Source organism: Martes martes, assembly GCF_963455335.1.
Source record: "Martes martes genome assembly, chromosome: 18".
Classification (NCBI taxonomy): domain Eukaryota; kingdom Metazoa; phylum Chordata; class Mammalia; order Carnivora; family Mustelidae; genus Martes; species Martes martes.
The window spans coordinates 22,982,375-23,004,080 of NC_137906.1; the positions used below are offsets into that span (position 1 = coordinate 22,982,375).

Genomic DNA, 21,706 nt, shown 5'->3' on the forward strand with positions numbered 1-21,706 from the left:
CAGCTTTAAATATTGATAATAAATGCAAAATTGTGCAAAAGTATGCAGGACAAACAAAACATGGTGGTCTCCTTAGAGCTGTTCTTCTCTTTGACTGCCCCCAAGGCATTTTATAAAGTACTTTATTAGTAAAGATAACTCACACTTACTGAGGCCTTACTATATGCCAGATACTCTAAGAGCTTTGCACGTCTTAACTCATTTAATCTCACGGCGATCCTGTCAACAATGTGTTATGATTATACCTGCTTTATGGGTGAGCAAACTGAGGGGGAGAGCTTCAGTATTTTGTCCTGGGTGTCAGACATACCGAGTTTAAGAACCAGCATTCAGGTCCAGATGGTCCAACTCCCAAGCTCAAGCCCTCACCCACCACATGCTCTTGCTTTCTTCACTCAGCAGATGGGGAAACTGAGGTCCAGAGAGGTTAAGAAAGTGTCCAAGATCACAGGAGTGTAACCGGGCAAGTAGGGATCTGAAGCCATCATCACAGAGGTATAGATATTTGCACTTCCTGCTGTATTAGAATTAGCTACCTGTTCCCTGCTAGACTGCATCCCCAGCTCCCAGATCAGGCACTGAGATGCAAGTGTCTGTCAAATGGGTGCCCTCCAACAGTCCATTCCTTCTATTAATAACTTCATTCGCTTCTCCTAACAATCCCTAAGTAACACAGTAGCTGACTTCCAGCACTTCCAGTGTGCATTCTCTTAAACCTCACGAACACGCTGTCCCTTCGGGACTGCGATCCTCCCCACGTAACAGAAGAAGAAACGGAGGCTCAGCGCAGCTCAGTGACTCGCCCAAGATCTGGCAACTAGTAAGTGGCAGAGCCAGGATTCCAGCTCAAGCTATATGACAGCAAGAGCCCTGACTGCTGACCCCGAGGCCACAGGGTCGGTTGTATAGATGGGGAAACTGAGGCCCGGGACAGGGCCCTGGGTTGTGTCCGCGGAGCCGCGGCTCCTGGGGGGAGGGTCCTGCTGCATGCCTGCCCTTCCTCCAATAAGGTCGCGGGGTGCCACTGCGGGGCTGGAGGTGGAGGGCCACAGGCGGCAGCCCGCCGCTGGGTAAGGTGTGGAAACCGGCGGGAGAAGTGCGTTAATTCCCCACCTACCCCACTGACTCCTTGGCACCGTGGCAACGGCGCGGACAGGTCGGCAGGAAGTGCGTCACCCGGTGGGAGGGACAAATAGGCGACATCCACCAATGGGAGCGCTGAGCTCGCGTTCGCTCCGCCCTGAAGGAGGAGCCGCGCCCGCTTTTTCTGCCTTGGCCGCCAGCACTGGGGGCTGCACCCGGCTACCGCGGTGGGTAATCGGGCCGCGGGGCCGCGAGGCTGTCGGGGATGGAAGAGGGCCGTGCGGAGAGGAGACGGAGGACGGAAGGTGGGCATCAGGCCCCGGGTTCGGCCCGTGCCTGTGCCGGAGTGTGGCGCTGGGGGCCCGGGGGCTTGGGGCTCCTCATTTCCTGATCAGGAAACAGGCCCAGAGAGGGGCAGGAAGGCCAGTAGGCTGGAACCTAGTGCCCCCGACGCACAGACGTTGTGAAATCGTGCTATCAGGTGCAAATATCGGTGTCATCCTGATATTAGGTGACAAAAGCAAAATACAGAATTCTGCCTGAACCGAATAGGGAAAATACGGCCTTCGCGGACCACCTCTCGGTTTCTCGCCGCCCTCTGTGCTTGTGCTCTCGGTCAGTCGTGTTCCAGAAACCCTAACTTTGTTCAAGCCCACAGCCTCGTATTTTAAAGCCCCGAGGCGAGGCGTGCTCAGATGCCCCAGTTTTGGGGATTTTTGAGAGGAATATGATGCATAGATTCGATGGTATGTCATACCTTCCTTGGGGTCTGGGGCAGCTTCTTGTAATCAAATTCATGACTATTTTCACAGCTAAATATGTGCAGATTTACACCAAAGGAGCTAAAGAACGGCCAGAAATAGCCTCACCTCAGCTCAGGTCAGATTTTCACACTTAAAAGATGGGGTTTTAAGACCTTTTTTAGATTTGAGAGTTGTAGGTAAGGGATCCCTGCAGCTGAGCTATCATGACTTAAGTGTTGCCTCCTGTGTCTCGCTTACCTTGCTGGGGGTGCTACAGTTCCTGAACTTTGCTTTTGTTTTTCGCCCCCCCCCCTTCCATCACTAATTCTGTGCATCCCGTTGTGCCGTCCCTCTCTGTTTCCTCATGTGTAAAATGGGGCCAGTAATGCTTCCGTCCTCAGGTTCCAGCGAGGATGGAGCGAGACCGCAGGGAAGCACTCACCCCATGCCTCGCTCGCGGCTCAGATGGTGACGATTGAGATCTGCTTATTGCACAGACATTTCCATTTTTTAATTACTTGGGTAGGCAGTTAGCCACGATTAATCTCTACTGCCCAGTCCCTCTTTAGACAACTGCCTTCTGTGTAAAAACACACCTATCTGTATCTATTTTCCTCTTCTTTCCCCTAAATTGTAGCCTTCTATGACGTTCTATAGTTGGTCCTTCTTACTGACATTTATTTTGGCTGTTACATAACACATTTACACCATTTCTTCATTTTTTAATCAAGACAGGTAACATTTCTATAAAAATGTTTGCAATTTAAGTTCGAAGGGTAAAAATCAAAGGAACACCCATATATGCATCATCAAGTTAAGAAATAGAACATTATCATATCCTGAAAGCCCCCAGTGAATCCTTTCTTCCCCTCACCAAAGATGACTCAGTGCCTTGAATATTGTGTTACTCATTCCCTTATTTTTCTTTGTGGTTTTTACTACGTATCTGTAATGACTGCTACATATGGTTTTGCTAGGTTGTGAATTTTATATAGGTTCGTCATATATATATTTGCGTGCCTTTGTTTTTGTGTAACATTATGTATATGACATGCATCCAAGATGATATGAGTAGCTCTACATCACCCTCATTGCTTCCTTGCGATTTCGAATTCCACGGCTTAATTATAAACGCTTTCCGTAGGCATTCCTCAGCTGATGGTCCTGGACACTGTTGCCAGATTTTTACTACCACATGGTGTGTTTATAAACCTATTTCCTGGGGCAGACGTAGAAAAGTTTCTCTAAATTGTATACAGAATAGTGGATTTCTGGGGATACCCACATTTGTCAGTAAGATTGAACGGTCTGGGTGGTTCATACACGTTTACACACACTCCACCAGCTTTGGGTGAGTTTTAGCCCAGGCCGTTCTTCAGAATTTTTTGCCTATCTGGGGATGAGTAAACATTGGTCACTGGGATTTGAATCTTCATTTGCCTGATGACATCAAGACAGAGCAGTGTTAATATATTTAGGAATCATTTGTGCATCCTCTTTGAAAATTTCTGTTGCTGATTTTTCTCTTGGCATTTGTCTTCCCCTTACTGATTTGTAGGCGCTCATGACTGTTCTGAGTATGACTCTTCGTGGCTCCAGTTTCAGATGCTATCCAGTTTGTAGCTTGTCTTCTCTCTCTCCCACTCTGAAGTATTTTGGGTGAACAGAGGTTCTTAATTTTAACAAAGTCACATGTATCGGTATATTCCTTTATGGTTTGTGCTTTTTGTAGTAGCATCATCATTATTATTATTCTATCTTTTAAAGCTATCCTTCCCTGCCTTTGGCTCATAAAGAATGTGCCTAGTGTGAGGTGGTGAAGGTTGAATTCTCTTTTTTCCCGTAAGGGGGATCTGTTGTTTGGCATCCTTTATTGAAAAGCTTGCTTTGAGCTGGAGTTCCATTTCTCCAACATGTTGAATATCCATACCTGTGTGTGTTTCTGTGTCTGGGTTCTCTCTGTTCTGTCCCCCTGCTCTTACTCGGTCCATGTCTGTAATATTATCATATGTTATTCATTACTCTAGCTTTAAAATAAGTCACTACCTGGTAGGACAAGTCCTCCTGTCTTTATCTTCTCCCCAAATGACTTTGCTATTTTGCCTTTATGTGTCCGTGTAAATTTTGGAATCATCTTGTCAAATTACACCCAGCCTATGGGGATTTTGATCAGAATCTTGTGGGTTCAGTTGCATTGGATCAATTTGGGTTTGAAAGTGATCACTTTCAATAGGCCATCCTTAAGTATTATGTTTACCAGAGGTTTTTGTAGATAGCATTTAGTAAATAAAGGAAGTTTCCTTCAATTCAAAGTATTTAGTATGAGTAACTGTTAAATTTAATCATAGTTTCTGAATCGGTTAAGATGATTGTAGGCTTTTATTCTGTATTCTGTTAATGTGGTGATCACACTGATTGATTTTTTCCAGCTTAATTGAGATATTATTGACATATGACATTCAGTTGATTTTCAGATCCTAAGCCATTGAGGGGATAACCCCAACTGGTCACCATGAAGTAGTCTTTCTGTGTCGTTAGATCCGATTAATATTTTGCTTTGGACCGCTAGAGCTGTGTTTCTGAAAGATAACTGGCCTTTTAATTTTCCTTTCTTTTGTATTTCCTTTCTTTTGAAGCCTCGGTCAGGTTTTTTTTTTTTTAATTTAATTTTTAAAATGATTTTTTATTTCTTATTTAACAGAGAGAGAGAGATCACAAGTAGGCAGAGAGGCAGGCAGAGAGAGAGGGGGGAAGCAGGCTCCCTGCTGTGCAGAGAGCCCGATGTGGGGCTCGATCCCAGGACCCTGAGATCATGACCTGAGCCGAAGGCAGAGGCTTAACCCATTGAGCCGTTGAGGCGCCCCAGGTTTTAATGCCCAACTGACGTCAGCCTTATCAGATGATTTGGGGAGGGCTTGCTTTTCTGCAGGTCCTGGGATAGTCTTGTGACATTTGAAATCACTTGCTTCCAGCATGTTTGGCGGCGCTTCTTGATAAAACCATCTGGATCTGAAGTTTTCTTCATGGGAAGATGGACTTCCCACAGAATGTCTTCAGTGGTTATAAAACTTGTTAGTTTTCAGATAATTCTTTAGTTGACTTTAAATGGATTTCCCATAACTTTGCATATATTTACAACTTCAGATTATTGTTAGGTTGTTTAAGTCTTTTTAAAAAATATGTTTGTACCTTCAACTAGATCCCCCTTTTCATTCCAAATAGTGTTTATTTTTCAGTCTTCTCTCGGAAAATCTTGTCAGAGGTTGGTTGCTTTTATTATGTTTTTTTCCAAAGAAAAATTTTGGTTTTGTTGAATTCAGATGTACCTTAATTTCATTGTTTTTGGCTCTTTCTTACTGACTTTCTTTAACTTTTTCTGGATTTAATTTGCTGTTGGATTTAATGTTCCTGCTCCTAGTGATAAGAAATTAACTTTGGCAGAACGTGGTGACTGGCTGGATCCGAGGGTGGGGGTTGGGGGGAAGAGGATGAGAGTTGGACGCTTGGGCCTGTGGTGTTTGTGTGACTGCGTGGACTCCTCCTCCCAAAACAGAAGATTCGTGAAAGGGACTCAGGCAAAGAAAGGGATTGAGGATGGGGCAAGGAGAAGATGAGCCCAACTTAGGACCTGTTGAGGTTGAGTCACTGCAGAGCTGTTCTCGAAGATAGCTAGCAGGCAGTCAGAGAAGCTGGCCCTGAGCTCGAATGCCTTCCCACCCCTGAGTTCCAGTTGATGTGCTGTTTAAAAAGGACAGTGAGCAGCAGCTAACCTTTTTGTGTGTGTCCTAGGTGCAAGCTCCTTGGCAACCTCCAGTCGTCATATCTCATTTAAATGGCATCTTCTGTCTTAAAAACAGTTTTTTGTTAGCACCATCTTGTAGCTGAAAAGACTGAGGCCGAGAGACATGAAGTTTGTTAGCTAGAAGTGTTTTCGTGCTGTATCTGCCCAAGGGAACAGCGATTTTCTTGTCAGATGGCGGCGTCGCCTGAAGTGAATGTCAAACCCTCAGAATTCCAGGCCCCTTGGCAGTCTGAACTTCCAGAAACAGGGCCCCGGGAATCTGTATTTTTCATGCACAGGTTCTCTGATTCTCGAGATTGAGCAGGTCTGGCAAACAGGTGTCTCAACACCACCTGCCACTTGCTCAGCCCACGCTCTTTGCCTCCGCACAGTGCCACCTCTCTGGGGCGAGAGCAGGCTGTTTGATCAGGACTTGTGTAATGCTTTTTATCAGCCCTGATCTTTGTGGTTTGTGGAAAGATAACGTGTTAGTAGAGAGCAAGAGATTGAAAAAGCACCCCACGGTGACAGTTGTTTCATTAGTGGTTTGGGAGAGGAGAAGGAAACTGGTACTGGTTCAGCACTTACTAGCAATTCTTTAGGCCATGAATGCTGTTCTGAGTTGAGCGTGAGAAAATGGGGCCCCAGCGGACTTTATCCAAGGCCTTCGATCTGCTAAGTGGCTGGACTGAGTTTTAGACCCAGAATGGTCTAGAAGTAAATAGAGCTAATGCTTACGTAGTGTTTAGTGTGTTACCCGGCTGTTACTGTGTAATCAGTGGAGTACGTCTGTGGAGGCCGTTGCTGTCGTTAGTCTCATAGATCAGAGACCAAAGCACACGGAGGTCCGGTTGCCCAGTTTCACCCACTTCACGTGGTAGCGCAGGCTGGGTGCCGGTGTCCTGGCTGGCGCCAGAAGCCACGCTTCTCCCCACCTGCTGGTACTAGTCAGCTTGCCCCTGACCCGTGTCCCTTTCCTTTTGGGCCATTTGGCAGGACGCACTTGAGCTCAAGAACTACAACAAGTATTTAGTCGTGGATGTCAGTTAGTACACAACGCAGAACTTGGCTTTCGGAGTGCTCCGAGGTGACTGGGTTTCATCTGCTTCTTTTCCTAGCTCCTTCACACACACAGGGTGGTCCTAGGAGGGCAGGTGTCATGACCGACGTCCACCGGCGATTCCTGCAGTTGCTGATGACTCACGGCGTGCTGGAGGAATGGGACGTTCGGCGGCTGCAGAAGCACTGCTATCGGGTCCATGACCGTGAGTATCGTCTCCCGGGTCATGGGATGCCCCAGAGCCGTGCGCTCGGGGACGAGGCAGCCAAGTGGTACGCCCCACTTACGCAGTCTCACGCCAGCCCGGGTTGTGTTTCTCATCTCATCTTCAACCCTTTCCTTTATTTTTTTACGTAAATCTGACAGTTAGCCCAGGGAATGGGAATTTGGACTTTGTACCCAAATAGTTGGCGCTCATGCCAAGGCGCCAGCATTTTCTCCAGCCTGAGTGTCTTCATCTCTCTAGTGAGGACAGTTCATCGTCCTTGACACCGTAGTGGGGGTTCAGGAGATTAAGAGACAAGATGCATACAAAGTGCCAGGGCCCGCAGAAGCTGCTCATTTGGCTGTTGGTGGTAAGAGGGCGGCTTTGCACAGTGGGTCAGAGCGTAGCCTGGGACTCAGCCAGACCCGGAGACCATGCCACCCTGCCCTGGCCGGCTGTGGGCATTTGGAGCATCTTCTCAGTGGGCTGCTGAGGCAGGAGGTAAGGTAAGACACAGGAAGCATTAAGAGACCGGGCCTGACTGAGTTGTCAGTAACAGGTCACAGCAGAAACAACAGAATCAGTGCTGGCAGGTCAGGGAAATCAGTATTGGTAGCTTGGGCTTAGTCGAGTATCAGTATGGGAAGATCCCTGTTGAGTGACAAAGTGGGTAAATTCTACTTACTGTATGATGTCTCTGTGTTAAGCTTTTTGTAAAACTTCACGATGTTTTTTTACAGACGTTACTTAAGAGAGGGAGCATGGGATGGGCCAGAGGAGGACAGAGGGAGAGGGAGAGGCAGGCTCCCTGCTGAGCAGGAAGCTCGATCCCAGGACCCTGGGATCATGGCCTGAGCCGAAGGCAGATACTTAACTAACTTAGCCACCCAGGCGGCCCAGCTTTAATGATATTTATTGTATGTATGTATGTATGTATGTATGTATATGTATTGTATATATGAATACATACAACTGCATGTAAAAAACATAAGAGTGGACCAGAAGGATATGGAACACACTTGTGAAGTGCTTGCCTTTGGGGAGGAATCAGAGCACACTGTCATCTTTACCGTATGTTGTTTTATTCAAGAAAAGACTTGAAGCAAACGAGGCATGCGTAGTCTAGTCTGATGATCGCCACTGCCCGTGAGTGGGAATACAGGTGTTCATTTATATGCTGTGCTTTTGTTTTTCTGTGCTTTCAATTTTCAAAACAAGAGGGGAAAGCACACAGAGGTGAGCCAGTCAGGAGGGGTGAGGAGAGGCGTGTGTGGGGCGCCAGGCCCCTTGAGAAGAGGGACCACGTGGGGAGAAGCCCCGTCGGCGGCCCGGCGCTTTCCTATAGTAAGGAGACCTGCTGAACCTTGTTTAATCCCCGGTATCCAAACTCTGTGGACCTACCCCTGACATACTTCGGGAAACCCCTGACAGGAACATGCGATGTGTGGGAACAGATGGCACCAAAAGAGGTGTGGGTTTACAGATCAGAAAGAGCCCACAGTATGTGCAGCAGAGTAATGGGGTTTCTTTCGTACTTAATTCTGGGGACAGCGCGGATGTCTGGAAGGGCTTGAAACAGGAACGGGACATAATTAGTGCTGTGCTGGGAAACCGTCCTTCTGGTGAAAACATATCTGCTCTGCTTGCGTGCACTGGCGTGGATAGAGGTCTTTGGTAAGAGCCTCCTTTATGGGAAAGGAGTCTTACACCTGCCAGGCTAGCTGCCCTTGCTCCTTGAAAAGCACGGCAGCGCCTTCAGCCTCCCCCTCGGAATGCTCCAGTGAAGGGCATCAGAATGTTTTTCTTAGTCTATGATCTACATGGCCGTTCAGTCCTCCTCCCCTTCAGTTTCTCTTGTAAGTCCTAAATGTGGGCTTTCATGCTAATGGGGAAGTTTCGTAGCTCACTGCAAGGAGCCACATGGTGCCTTAGTACTAAGAATGAAAGTGTTTTTGCCTTTGCTTGACCTTTAAAGTTATTATGACCTAATTTAGGAAAGTCCTGTAGAATATATCTAGGAATTAATTTATTCTTCACAGTTTATGTGCCATATGTGTGCATCAAGATATCACGGTACGGTTATGGCTGGGGTAATCGGGATAGAGCTGGAGTTTGTTTTCCCCTACCCTTCATTAAAAAAAAAAAAAAGCTTTTTCTCAAGCATTATTTTTATTTTAGATATTTTAAAATGAGAAGTGATGGAAAGAAATGATCTCAAATTAAGTAAATACTTATAAGACCTAACATCATTAATCTGTCTTTGGAAGAGATGCCCAGGAAAGTCCCCTTTTACCAACTGGAAATGTATTCAGCTTCTAAGAGAATTATGAAACAGAGTAACTAAGTCTGTCGTTATTCTGATTGCAGTTTCCCAGGGCCTTTTGTCCAGCTTCTCGAACATGCTTTCTGTTCTGGGCTTGGGTTCCAGCTCCTCTTACCGTCATGAAGCTGGAAGCAAATTCCCCAGGTCTCTGGGCTAGTGACAGTTTAGGTTTTGTTGTGACATGCTGGTGTAAAGCCTTGGGCCTGGGCTCTCTGAGTGGCACTGAGGGCTGGTGTGCTCTCGGAGGGCACCCGAGGTTGTGAGCCGGAGCCTGTGAGCGTGCCTGCGGTCCTCCAGCTCATCTTGCTGTGGCCTCAAGAGGGCCAGGCTCCTGGGGACACTGAGACAAAGCTTTTGCTTTGCCTTGGGTTCCATGATTCCTGCAGACACAGAATCCTGTGATTCTCGTCTAAGCCTCTCTTGATGGAAGTAGGTACAGGAAGCCGAAGGGGGCTGGTTAAGAAGACTTGCATTTGAGGATTTCCACTTTTGACCAAGGTCAAGTAACAGGGACCAATTGGCCTTCCTGTCTGAAACAACTAAAAATAGATGACACAGTGGGCATGAGTCAGTGAAGGGCAGTGAATCCTTGAGAGACAGGCAGTGAAGCTTCCCTGCCCCCTGCCCCGAGTGTTGTCTTTTCCCGTACCTCCTCTCCGGGTCTCTGGACGCTCACTGGATGACCAGTAACTCAGCTCAGTTCTGACTGTTTACCTGGAGTTGACGTCAGATCCCACAGTTAAAGGCGTTCAGCCCCACCAGGCTGCTCCCACTTTGGAGGCCGGTCTCAGGTCCGGGCCTCCAGGACTTCCGACCCAACTGGCTATAAATTAAGTCTTCTGGCCCGCCCCTGAGGTTCAGTAATTTGCTAGAATGGCTCACAGAACTCAGGAAAACCCTTGACTCACATTGCTGGCCTATATAAAGGATACAGCTCAGGAAAAGCCCAAGGGGAGAGGTGCATAGGGCAGGGGATGGGGGGCAGGAGGGGCACCTTTCTGGGTGCTGCATCCTCCCAGTACCTTGATGTGTTCACCATCCCAGTGGATCTCCGAATGCCATCATTTGGGGGTTTGGGGGGCTTTCATTACACATGCATGATTGACTAAATCATTGGCCATTGGTGATCAACTCTGTATGTAGTCCCTCTGCCCTTCCCAGAGTTGGGGATGGGGCTGAAAGTTCCAAGCTTCTAGTCAAGGCTTGGTCTTTCTGGAAGCCATCCCCTCCCCAAATCCTGAAGTTCTTTAGGGACCCTGAGATTATGCCATGACCTGAAGGCAGACACTTTACCAACTGAGCCACCCAGGCATCCCCCCCCTGCCTTTTTAAAAAAGATTTTATTTTAAAGCAATCCCTATACCCAACAAGGGGCTTCAACTCACAACCCTGAGATCAAGAGTTGTGTGCTCTACCAACCAGAAGTGCCCTGGACACCTCATATTTTAAAAAATGAACCTCAAACCATGCTTTGCACCATATACAAAAATTAACTCGAAATGAATCATAGACCTCAATGTAAAACCCAAAGCTATAACACTTCTAGAAGAAAATGTAGGAGAAAACCTTTGTGACTTTAGGTTAGGCAGAGATTTCTTTGATACAAAGATGTGATCCGTAAAAGTTGATAAACTTGACAACTTCCCTCACTCCCTCCCTCCTCCCCGCTCCCTCCTTCCCCCTCTTTCTTTTCTTTCTTTTTCTCTTTCTCTTTTTCTTTTTCTTTTTTTGTCTTCCATTGTGTTAACATATAATGTATTATTTGCCCCAGGGGAACAGGTCTGTGAATTATCAGGCTTACACAATTCACAGCATTCACCATAGCACATACCCTCCCCAGTGTCCATAACCCAACCACCCTATCCTCCCACTCCGTCAACCCTCAGTTTATATCCTGAGATTAAGAGTCTCTTATGGTTTGTCTCCCTCCCGATCCCATCTTGTTTCATTTTTTTCCCTCCCTACCCCCCATGACCCCCGGCCCTGCCTCTCAAATTCCTCCTATCAGAGAGATCATATGTAATTGTCTTTCTCTGATTGATTTATTTCGCTCAGCATAATGCCCTCTAGTTCCATCCACAAGATTTCATTTTTGATGGCTGCATAGTATTCCGTTGCATATATGGACCACATCTTCTTTATCCATTCATCTGTTGATGGACATCTAGGTTCTTTCCGTAGGTTGGCTATTGTGGACATTGCTGCTATAAACATTCAGGTGCATGTGCCGCTTAGGATCACTACATTTGTATCTTTGGGGTAAATACCCAGTAGTGCGATTGCTGGGTCATAGCGTAGCTTTATTTTCAACTTTTTGAGGAACCTCCATACTGTTTTCCAGAGTGGCTGCACCAGCTTGCATTCCCACCAATGGTGTAGGAGGGTTCCCCTTTCTCTGCATACTTGCCAACACCTGTCATTTCCTGACTTGTTAATTTTAGCCACTCTGACTGGCATGAGGTGGTATCTCACTGTGATTTTGATTGGTATTTCCCTAATGCCAAGTGATATGGAGCACTTTTTCATGTGTCTGTTTGCCATCTAGATGTCTTCTTCCAGAAATGTCTGTTCATGTCTTCTGCCCATTTCTTGATTGGATTATTTGTTCTTTGGCTGTTCAGTTTAATAAGTTCTTTATAGGTTTTGGATGCTAGTCCTTTATCTGATATGTCATTTGCGAATATCTTCTCCCATTCTGTCAGTTGTCTTTTGGTTTTGTTGACTGTTTCCTTTGCTGTGCAAAAGCTCTTGATCTTGATGAAGTCCCAGAAGTTCATTTTTGCACTTGCCTCCCTTGCCTGGGCTCTCTATCTGTTCCATTCATCTGTGTGTCTGTTTTTTTGCCGGTACCATACTGTCTTGATGATGACAGCTTTGTAATAGAGCTTGACATCTGGGATTGTGATGCCACCAACTTTGGTTTTCTTTTTCAACATTCCTCTGGCTATTCGAGGTCTTTTCTGGTTCCATATAAATTTTAGGATTATTTTTTCCATTTCTCTGAAAAAGATTGATGGTATTTTGATAAGGATTGCATTAAATGTGTAGATTGCTCTAGGTAGCGTAGACATTTTCACAATATTTGTTCTTCTAATCCATGGGCATAGAACGTTTTTCCATTTCTTTGTGTCTTCCTCAATTTCTTTCGTGAATACGTTATAGTTTTTGGAGTACAGATTCTTTGCCTCTTTGGTTAGGTTTATTTCTGGTATCTTATGGTTTTGGGTGCAGTTATAAATGGAATTGACTCCTTAATTTCTCTTTCTTCTGTCTTCCTGTTGGTGTATAGAAATGCAACTGATTTCTGTGCATTGATTTTATACCCTGACACTTTATTGAATTCCTGTGTGAGTTCTAGCAGTTCTGGAGTGGAGTCTTTTGGGTTTTCTGCATAAAGTATCATGTCATCTGCAAAGAGTGAGAGTTTGACTTCTTTGCCAACTCAGATGCCTTTTATTTCTTTTTGTTGTCTGATTGCTGAGGCTAGGACTTCTAGTACTATGTTGAATAGCAGTGGTGATAGTGGACATCCCTGCCATATTCCTGACTTTAGGGGAAAAGCCCTCAGTTTTTTCCCATTGAGAATGATATCCTCTGTGGGTTTTGCATAGATGGCTTTGATGATATTGAGGTATGTACCCTCTGTCCCTACACTGTCAAGAGTTTTTATCAAGAAAGGATGCTGTACTTAGTCAAATGCTTTTTCAGCACCTATTGAGAGTATCATGTTTCTTGTTCTTTCTTTTATTAATGTATTGTATCCCATTGATTGATTTGCGGATGTCAAACTAAACTTGCAGCCCAGGAATAAATCCCGCTTGGTCGTGGTGAATAATCCTTTTAATGTACTGTTGGATCCTATTGGCTAGTATTTAGGTGAGAATTTTTGCATATGTGTTCATCAAGGATATTGGTCTGTAATTCTCCTTTTTGATGGGGTCTTTGGTTTGGGCATCAAGCTAATGCTAGCCTCATAAAATGAGTTTGGAAGTTTTCCTTCCATTTCTATTTTTTGGAACAGTTTTAAGAGAATAGGTATTAATTCTTCTTTAAATGTTTGGTAGAATTCCCCTGGGAAGCCATCTGACAATGGGCTCTTGTTTGTTGGGAGATTTTTGATGACTGCTTCAATCTCCTTACTGGTTAAGGGTCTGTTCAGGGTTTCTATTTCTTCCTGGTTCAGTTTTGATAGTTTATATGTCTCTAGGAATGCATCCATTTCTTTTCAGATTGTCAAATTTGCTGGCGTATAGTTGCTCATAATATGTTCTTAAAATTGTTTGTATTTCTTTGGTGTTGGCTGCGATCTCTCCTCTTTCATTCATGATTTTATTAATTTGGGTCCTTTCTCTTTTCTTTTTGATAAGTCTGGCCAGGGGTTTATAAATCTCATTAATTCTTTCAAGGAAGTAGGTCCTAGTTTTGTTGATTTGTTCTACTGATTTTTTGGTTTCTATTTCATTGATTTCTGCTCTGATCTTTATTATTTCTCTTCTCCTGCTGGGTTTAGGCTTTCTTTGCTGTTCTTTCTCTAGCTCCTTTAGATGTGGGGTTAGGTTGTGTGCTTGAGACCTTTCTTGTTTCTTGAGAAAGGCTTGTATGGCTATATACTTTCCTCTCAGGACCATCTTAGCTGTGTCCCAAAGATTTTGAACAGTTGTGTTTTCATTTTCATTTGTTTCCATGAATTTTTAAAATTCTTCTTTAATTTCCTGGTTGACCCATTCATTCCTTAGTAGGATGCTCTTTAGCCTCCGTGTATTTGGGTTCTTTCCAGTTTTCCTCTTGTAATTGAGTTCTAGTTTCAGAGCATTGTGGTCTGAAAATATGCAGGGAATAATCCCAATCTTTTGGTACCGGTTGAGACCTGATTTGTGACCTATGGTGTGATCTATTCTGGAGAATGTTCCATGTGCACTAGAGAAGAAAATGTATTCTGTTGTTTTGGGATGGAATGTTCTAAATATATCTGTGATGTCCATCTGGTCCAGTGTGTCATTTAAAGCCTTTATATCCTTGTTGATCTTTTGCTTAGATGATCTGTCCATTTTAGTAAAGGGGGTGTTAAAGTTCCCTACTATTATTGTATTATTGTTGATATGTTTCTTTGATTTTGTTACTCATTGGTTTATATAGTTGGCTGCTCCCATGTTAGAGGCATAGATACTTAAAATTGTTAGATCTCCTTGTTGGACAGACCCTTTAATTACGATAAAGTATCCTTCTTCATCTCTTGTTATAGTCTTTGGCTTAAAATCTAATTTATCTGATATAAGGATTGCCACCTCAGCTTTCTTTTTATGTCCATGAGCATGGTAAATTGTTTTCCATGCCCTCACTTTAAATATGGAGGTGTCTTTGGGTCTAAAATGAGTTTCTTGTAGATAGCATATTGATGGGTCTTGTTTTTTTTAATCCATTCTGATACCCTGTGTCTTTTGATTAGGCATTTAGCCCATTTGCATTCAAGGTAACGATTGAAAAATATGAATTTAGTGCCGCTGGATTGCCTGTAAGGGGACTGTTACTGTATATTGTCTCTGTTCCTTTCTGGGCTGTTACTTTTAGGCTCTCTCTTTGCTTAGAGGATCCCTTTCAATATTCCCTGTGGGGCTGGTTTGGTGTTTGCAAATTCTTTTAATTTTTGTTTGTCCTGGAGACGTTTTATCTCTGCTTCTATTTTCAATGACAGCCTACCTGGATATAGTATTCTTGGCTGCATATTTTTCTCATTTAGTGTTCTGAATATATCATGCCAGTCCTTTCTGGCCTGCCAGGTCTTTGTGGATAGATCTGCTGCCAATCTAATATTTTTACCATTGTATGTTACAGACCTCTTGTCCTGTGCTGCTTTCAGGATTTTCTCTTTGTCACTGAGGCTTGTAAGTTTAACTATTAGATGATGGGGTGTGGACCTATTTTTATTGATTTTGATGAGGTTCTCTGTGCCTGCTGGATTTTGATGCTTGTTCTCTTCACCAAATTAGGGAAATCCTCCGCTATATTTCACTCCAACATACCTTCTGCCTCTCTCTTTCTTCTTCTTCTGGGATCCCAATTATCCCAATATTGTTTTGTCTGATGGTATTACTTATCTCTCAGATTCTCCCCTCTGGTCCAGTAGTTGTTTGTCTCTCTTTGGCTCAGCTTCTTTAGTCTCCATCATTTGGTCTTCTATATCACTAATTCTCTCTTCTGCCTCATTTATCCTAGCAGTAAGAGCCTCCATTTTTTATTATACCCCATTAATAGCTTTTTTTATTTCAGCTTGGTTAGATTTTAGTTCTTTTATTTTTCCAGAAAGGGATTTTGTTTCTCCAGAAGGGGATTCTCTGATATCCTCTGTGCTTTTTTTTGAGCCCAGCTAGCACCTTGATAATTGTCATTTTGAACTCTAGTTCTGACATATTACTAATATCTATATTGATTAGGTCCCTAGCCATCAGTTCTCCCTCTTGTTCTTTTTTTTTTTTTGGCGGTGAGTTTTTCTGCCTTGTCGTTTTATCCAAATAAGAATAGATGAATGAGAGAACAAAACACTAAAAGGGTAGCAACGGCCCCAGAAAAATATACACTAATCAAATCAGAAGAGACCTGAATCCAGGGGGAGAAGAATTGGGGGAAGAAAAGGAAAATATATATATATATATATTAGACTGGTGAATAGAACAGAGTCAAACACTTGATTTTGGGTGTATTTTGGTCTGTTGGAATAAACTACCTCCCAAAATTTTAAAGAAAGAAAAACTTACATTTATACAAAAATAAGGGTAGACACAATGAAGGAATGGAATATGACTGTAAAGATGAAAATTTAAAAAGATTCTAAAAAAAGAATTGATTAGTTGGTTGAGAAAAGGGGAAAAAAAAAAAAAAGAGGAACGAATGCAATCAAGCTGGAGACTAGGCCAAAGCCATGTGCTAGATTTAGGGTATATTTTGATCTATCAAAAGAAATTGTATCCCGAAATTTGAAAAACTTCTCTTTAAAATACACTGTTTATGGGGATAAAAAGACAAACAAGATGTGGGAGAAAATATTGCAAATCGTATATCTGATAAAGTGCTTGTATCTGAAATATGTAGAGAACTCCCCAATTCAACAGTTAGAAAACATACAGCCAGAAAAAATTGGGCACAAGACTTGAACAGACACTTCACCGAAGAAGATACATAGATGGCCAATAAGTACAGGAAAAGTGCTCGGCTTCATTAGGGAAATGCAAACTAAAACCGCAGTGAGGTACATTGGAACATGTACATGGGACATTCCAGGTACAGGTACAGGTACATGGAACATTCCATCCCAAAACAACAGAATACATTTTCTTCTCTAGGGCACATGGAACATTCTCCATTTTTACATGGCTAAAATTGAAAAGATTGCATTCTGTGTGTCAAGAAAATGGAGGAACTGGCACTCCATCTGGCAGAATCTAAAATGGTATAGTCATTTTGGAAAAACATGGGCACGTTCATGACATGGCCATTTCTGTTTCAAGTAGTTGTTTTTATTTTTATTTTTTTAATTTTTTTTAAAGATTTTATTTTATTATTTATTTGACAGAGATCACAAGTAGGCAGAGAGGCAGGCAGAGAGAGAGGAAGGGAAGCAGGCTCCCTGCTGAGCAGAGAGCCTGATGCAGGGCTCAATCCCAGGACCCTGGGATCATGACCTGAGCCGAAGGCAGAGGCTTTAACCCACTGAGCCACCCAGGTGCCCCTCAAGTAGTTGTTTTTAGACTCAGGAGAAATGAAGATACGTGTCCGCACAAAGGCTTACACCTAAATGTTAGAGTGGCTTTGCTTGTAATGGCCGCTAACGGGAAACACCTAGCTGCCCATCAGCAGGAGAACTGATAAAGAGGCTGCAGAACGATCCAGCTGATGGACTACTACTCAGCAGTGAAAAGGAATGAGCCAGTGCTACGTGCTCCTGTATGAGTGAATCTCAGGGTGATTATATGCTGATTGGAAGAAGCACAGCAAAGGAGATTACGTGCTGGGGGAATCTGGTAACATACACTCCTAGACAGCATATACTTGGGTGGAGTGACAGGTAGGGCAGGGTTGTGGGGGGTGAGCAAGAGATTACAGAGTGGTGTGAGGGAGCTTCCGGGGGGCGATGGATAATGTTTGTGGCCTTGACTGTGGTGATGGTTTCAGGGTTGTATACATATGTCAGAACCGATTAACTTGTGCTGTTTAAATGGGCACAGTTCCTTGTATGTCAGTTATAGCTCACCAAAGCTGTTTTTTAGAAAATTGAATTTAAAGCCACTTTGCTGCTTCGGAGCTGTAGAACCTTGGTCAGGTCACTAAAACTCAGAGCTTCCATTTTCCTAGTTGCGAAGCAGGGCTGGAGATACCTGGCACCCGGGGTCATTTGTGAAGATTACAAACATAATTTGTGGAATGTGCTTAAAGGCTGTACGTGCCCAGGATGGTGAAATGTAGGGAATAATCAGGTTCACACAGTAGAACTCATTCTCTAGATCCGGTGGGGCCCTGCGTCATCTGTGTGGGCGTCTGAGAAAATAGATGTAGCATCCAGGAAATACATCCTTTCTGTCCTGGATCCAGAGTTGGCCTGGGGGAGCATCTTCCTTGAAGTCTGACTCACAAGAGAGCTGGGAAGTAGTTTTGTGGTAGTCAAGCCATGGAAAGTTTCTTTGGTCCAGTTTCCTGGAAAACAGAACGAACACGGAAGCCTGAATTCTGAAGCCTTCACAAATGGCCCAAAGTCCTTTTGCCATGCGATGGTGTTGCCCAGTGTGGGGTTTGAGGGTGCCCCAAACGGGAACCTGACTCTCGGTTGGCCCCTCTCTTTCATTTCTCGTGTGTGCTACTGAGCAGAAGCACAAGATTGCCACAGCCCACTAGCTGCATGACAGCATTCTGAGTTCCTGGCTTTGTTAAAATGTTTTGGGGTCTGGTCCTTTGTTTTTCGGTTGAACAGGTTGGGTTTTCAGGGAGTTACCAGGTCCAGCCTCCCGGCACTCCAGCTGCTTCTCACATCGGCTCCAGCCCCACCACTGCCAAATGTGCCTTCCGAATCAGCGGCACGTTCGCCGAGGGCTTTTCTTGCCTGAAGCTCCTCGGGGGGCTTTTTAAGCTTATTTTTTATTTTGAAATAATTCCAAACTCACAGAAAAGCTGTAAGAATAGAGATCACTTGAGAGTTACCAATTTGAAATTCCATCACCACTAAATTCTTTAGGGAATGTGTCCTTCTAGCAAAGGCATTCTCCTAAACTATCAACTGTCATGGGATAACCATTCATATCAGGACATTAACACTGACATATCCCTACCCTCTCATCCACAGAACCCACTGGAGTTTTCCAGTTGTTCCAATACTACCTCTTATAGCCGAAGATCCGCTACTGGGCCAGACGGCACATTTAGTTACGTATGTTTCTTTAGGTGCCTTCCATTGGGAATCATGCTTCAGCCTTTTCCTTGACTTGTATGACCTTGACATTTTTGAAGATTACAAGTTAGTTACTGAGTAGGACAGAGCTGATAGAAATTTGATGTGAGCCACATAGGTAATCAGAGTTTTCGGGGGGGGGGGCACGTTAAAAGAGGTAGAAGGAAACAGGTTTAATTAATATCCCAAATAATATCATTTCAACCTACAACAAATATAAAATAGGACTCGTGAGATCTTTTCCATTTTCCAATATCTCGTCTCCAACCTCCAGGCTGGATTTGCACTTGGGGCATATCCGAATTTGGACGTGGCATGTTGTGAACGCCAAGCTGCCGCAGGCCCAGCGCGTGCTGCTCTCGGGACAGCAGAGCTGCAGGCTGTCCCTCAGTTCAGGCTGGTCTGCTGCTTCCTCCCGATTCCGTCGTGGTTGTGCCTTTTACTTTTGCAGCAGTGACACAGAAGCGGTGTCCTCTCAGCCTCCTAGCTGGGGTCTGACGATGTTGGTGAAGCTGCTGTCTGCGCTGAGAGGTTACTCCTTCCTGTGTGATTAAGAAGTGTTTGGCAGGGCGATTCTTCGAGACAAAGTCGGTATCGCGCTCCTACCTGCTGGCTTAGCATCCAGAGGGGTTTCTCCCTGACATTTATTTTGTAACGGCTGCCAGCTTGCCGTGGGCTCCTCTTCCAGACGCCCCGCACTCATGTTGTGTAATTCACAGTGCTTATTGTTACGTGTTCCTTTTAGCGGGTTCTTCAGATGTCTTGGTCCCGAGGACAAACTGGGTAAAATAGCTCAAATTTTAGTTTTAAAAAAATGAAGATCGGTCATGATTTCAGGGAGCAGAATAAATAAGACAGTGTTCAACCAAAAAAAAAAAAAAAGAAAAAAAACCACGGTTAACCGAAATGCACATACCAAAAATAGATTGGTGAGCACAGTAGGAGAGGAACACTGGGGGTTGACGGGTATTTTCCGTGTTTGTCAGACCTTCTACCTGCCTTCCCGTGGCTGTGTTTGTCCTGTCGGGGTGCAGGTCTCCATCTGCCCCACCGTCTGGGGCCCAGTTAGGATCCCTGCATATCATTAGGTGACACATGTTACCGGTGAGTCACCGTGCTGTGGTTGACACTTTGGTGTAGTGAGTGTTCCATCCCATGTGTGGTCATGTTTGTAAGTCGCTTCTCTTTCCAGGGAGGACTCTGTGGTCATTTGAAGCTCGGTCCCAAACAGTTTCCCCTGTTTTTAATGATTTCATTGCACATCTTTCCCCTCTGACTGGGAGGTACAGTTAATAAGCTTGCCACTGTCCAAGCCTGCTTGCCTTCCCACGTAATCAGCGGGGATTAGGGATGGGCCTATAACTGAAAAGTGGCAGGAAATTCGCATGAAAAGTCACCTCTACAGTGTAACTGGGTGAATGTTTGACCATACAGAACTCCACAACAGGCGGCTATTTTGTGCTTCGACAGGTCTATCTGGGCTCAGTAACCACGAGGGAGCAAATGCTACTTTCATATCTCTGGCTCCTGCAGGACTCAGTTGGTCCAAATCCCAGCCCGCTCCGACTGTGTGTGGCGTAGCCCTCAGTGTGGGCTGGAGCCAGTGGCCGGTGCAGATTTCCGGAGCCAGGACCACTGTTGTTTCCCTTGCGCTTTTAGGCGTGGACATCTTCGGTTTTGGATTGCATGTTGCACTGGCTCCCAAGCACGAGGGAGGTTTTGTGTGGCCAGTGGAGGGCTGGGGAGGACAGAGGTTCCAGGCCGAGACTTGGAGAAGTTCTTTTGGTTTCTGAGTCCCAGCTTTCTGTTTTCAAAAGGAAATCTTACCTAACTCATGGAAAAGCCACGAGGGTTAAACAGGGAAGCTTCTGTTACATGCCTGGTACAGAGTGCTTCCCGGTGCGTGTTCAGTACGTGCTCTTCGCTGCCCCTTCCTTCCTGTGTGACCCTTCCGTGTCATCTGACCCCACATCCTGGGGAGGAGATGTGGGGGTAGTGACTATCAGAAGATTCATAGTGCTGATACGTAGTGTAATCTAGACCATGGGGCTGAATTTCTGGTGCTGGCATTTTCTCCTCAAATCCAGGAAGTGTGGTCCCTACGGCCTAATGGAAGGGAGTCCTAAGTGTGGATGTTGAGCTGGGGAGGGGCCTTGTGTGCAGGCAGGAGGCCCAGGTGATGGGAGTGTAGAGCGAGGGGGTGCATGTGGGATCATGAAGGAGTGTGGCCAAGGGTGACGGAGCCCCCCATAGCTGTGTGGAGATGGGGTGCCAGGACCTGGCCCTGTTCTGGCTGTGTATAGAGGGCAGGGATAGAGCACTACGGCAGGCTTCCCAGGAGACCACGGGAAGCCGGCCCACATTCCAGGGGTGAGGCAAATTGGAGAAGGTGCCAGAGTCTCCCCTCTTGGCACTGCAGACCTGCGCACACCATTCTGCCGGCTTGTCTGTGCCTCCCGGACACAGGGCACTGTGCTGAGTCTGGCATGTGGACCTAAGCAAAGAGCACCCAGATAGGGCTAGGCGGGCTGCTGGTTGAGAGCTTGCTGTAGCGAGGGATGCGGGCCCCTCACTTGTGCATTGGCAGAGACGCAGTGGCAGGTGGGGGAGGGTGCGAGGACAGCTGGCACCGTGTACCAAGAAGCAAGACGCCCCGTGGTGGGTTCGGGGAGCCCATTCGGCTTCCTCTGCCTGGTGCTAAGTTGGAAGCAGGAACCCAAAATTAGGGAAGCCGTCAGTTACAAAGCACATGCTGGCCTCTTGCGCCAGTTACCACAGGGGCTATTGTCGGGCCTCCGGAACTGGTGGCTAGTGGTAGTGGTCTGACTTTCTAGAAGTCTGGCTTCCAGGCGGCGGGCTGGCTGCCGGGGCTGCTGACTATAGATGAGGGGCTGCTTCTCCAGGCTGGCGGCTTGCAGATGGTGGATCTGAGTCCTGTTCTTACGTGTGATCTGTGTCTGGCCTCTAGACCTCTTTTTCTTGCGCTTTGCTTCATTGCGCTTTCTAGATGTTGCCTTTTGTTTTTTTTTTCCCCCCAAACAAATCACAGGTTTGTGGCACCCCTGCACCAAGGAAGTC

The 21,706-nt window shown here is 45.3% G+C and overlaps 1 protein-coding gene across 1 annotated transcript in view; it reads left to right on the plus strand.

Annotated features, from left to right (window-relative positions):
- Nucleotides 1–1,235: 1,235 nt before the first annotated feature.
- NSMCE1 (NSE1 homolog, SMC5-SMC6 complex component) overlaps nucleotides 1,236–21,706 on the plus strand; it is a 34,389-nt gene continuing 13,918 nt past the window's right edge. The window contains exons 1-2 of the mRNA XM_080830234.1: nucleotides 1,236–1,388; nucleotides 6,726–6,872. Coding sequence (XP_080686360.1) covers nucleotides 1,349–1,388; nucleotides 6,726–6,872 — 187 coding nt within the window. The 5' untranslated portion in view covers nucleotides 1,236–1,348. The remainder of the gene's footprint in view (nucleotides 1,389–6,725; nucleotides 6,873–21,706) is intronic.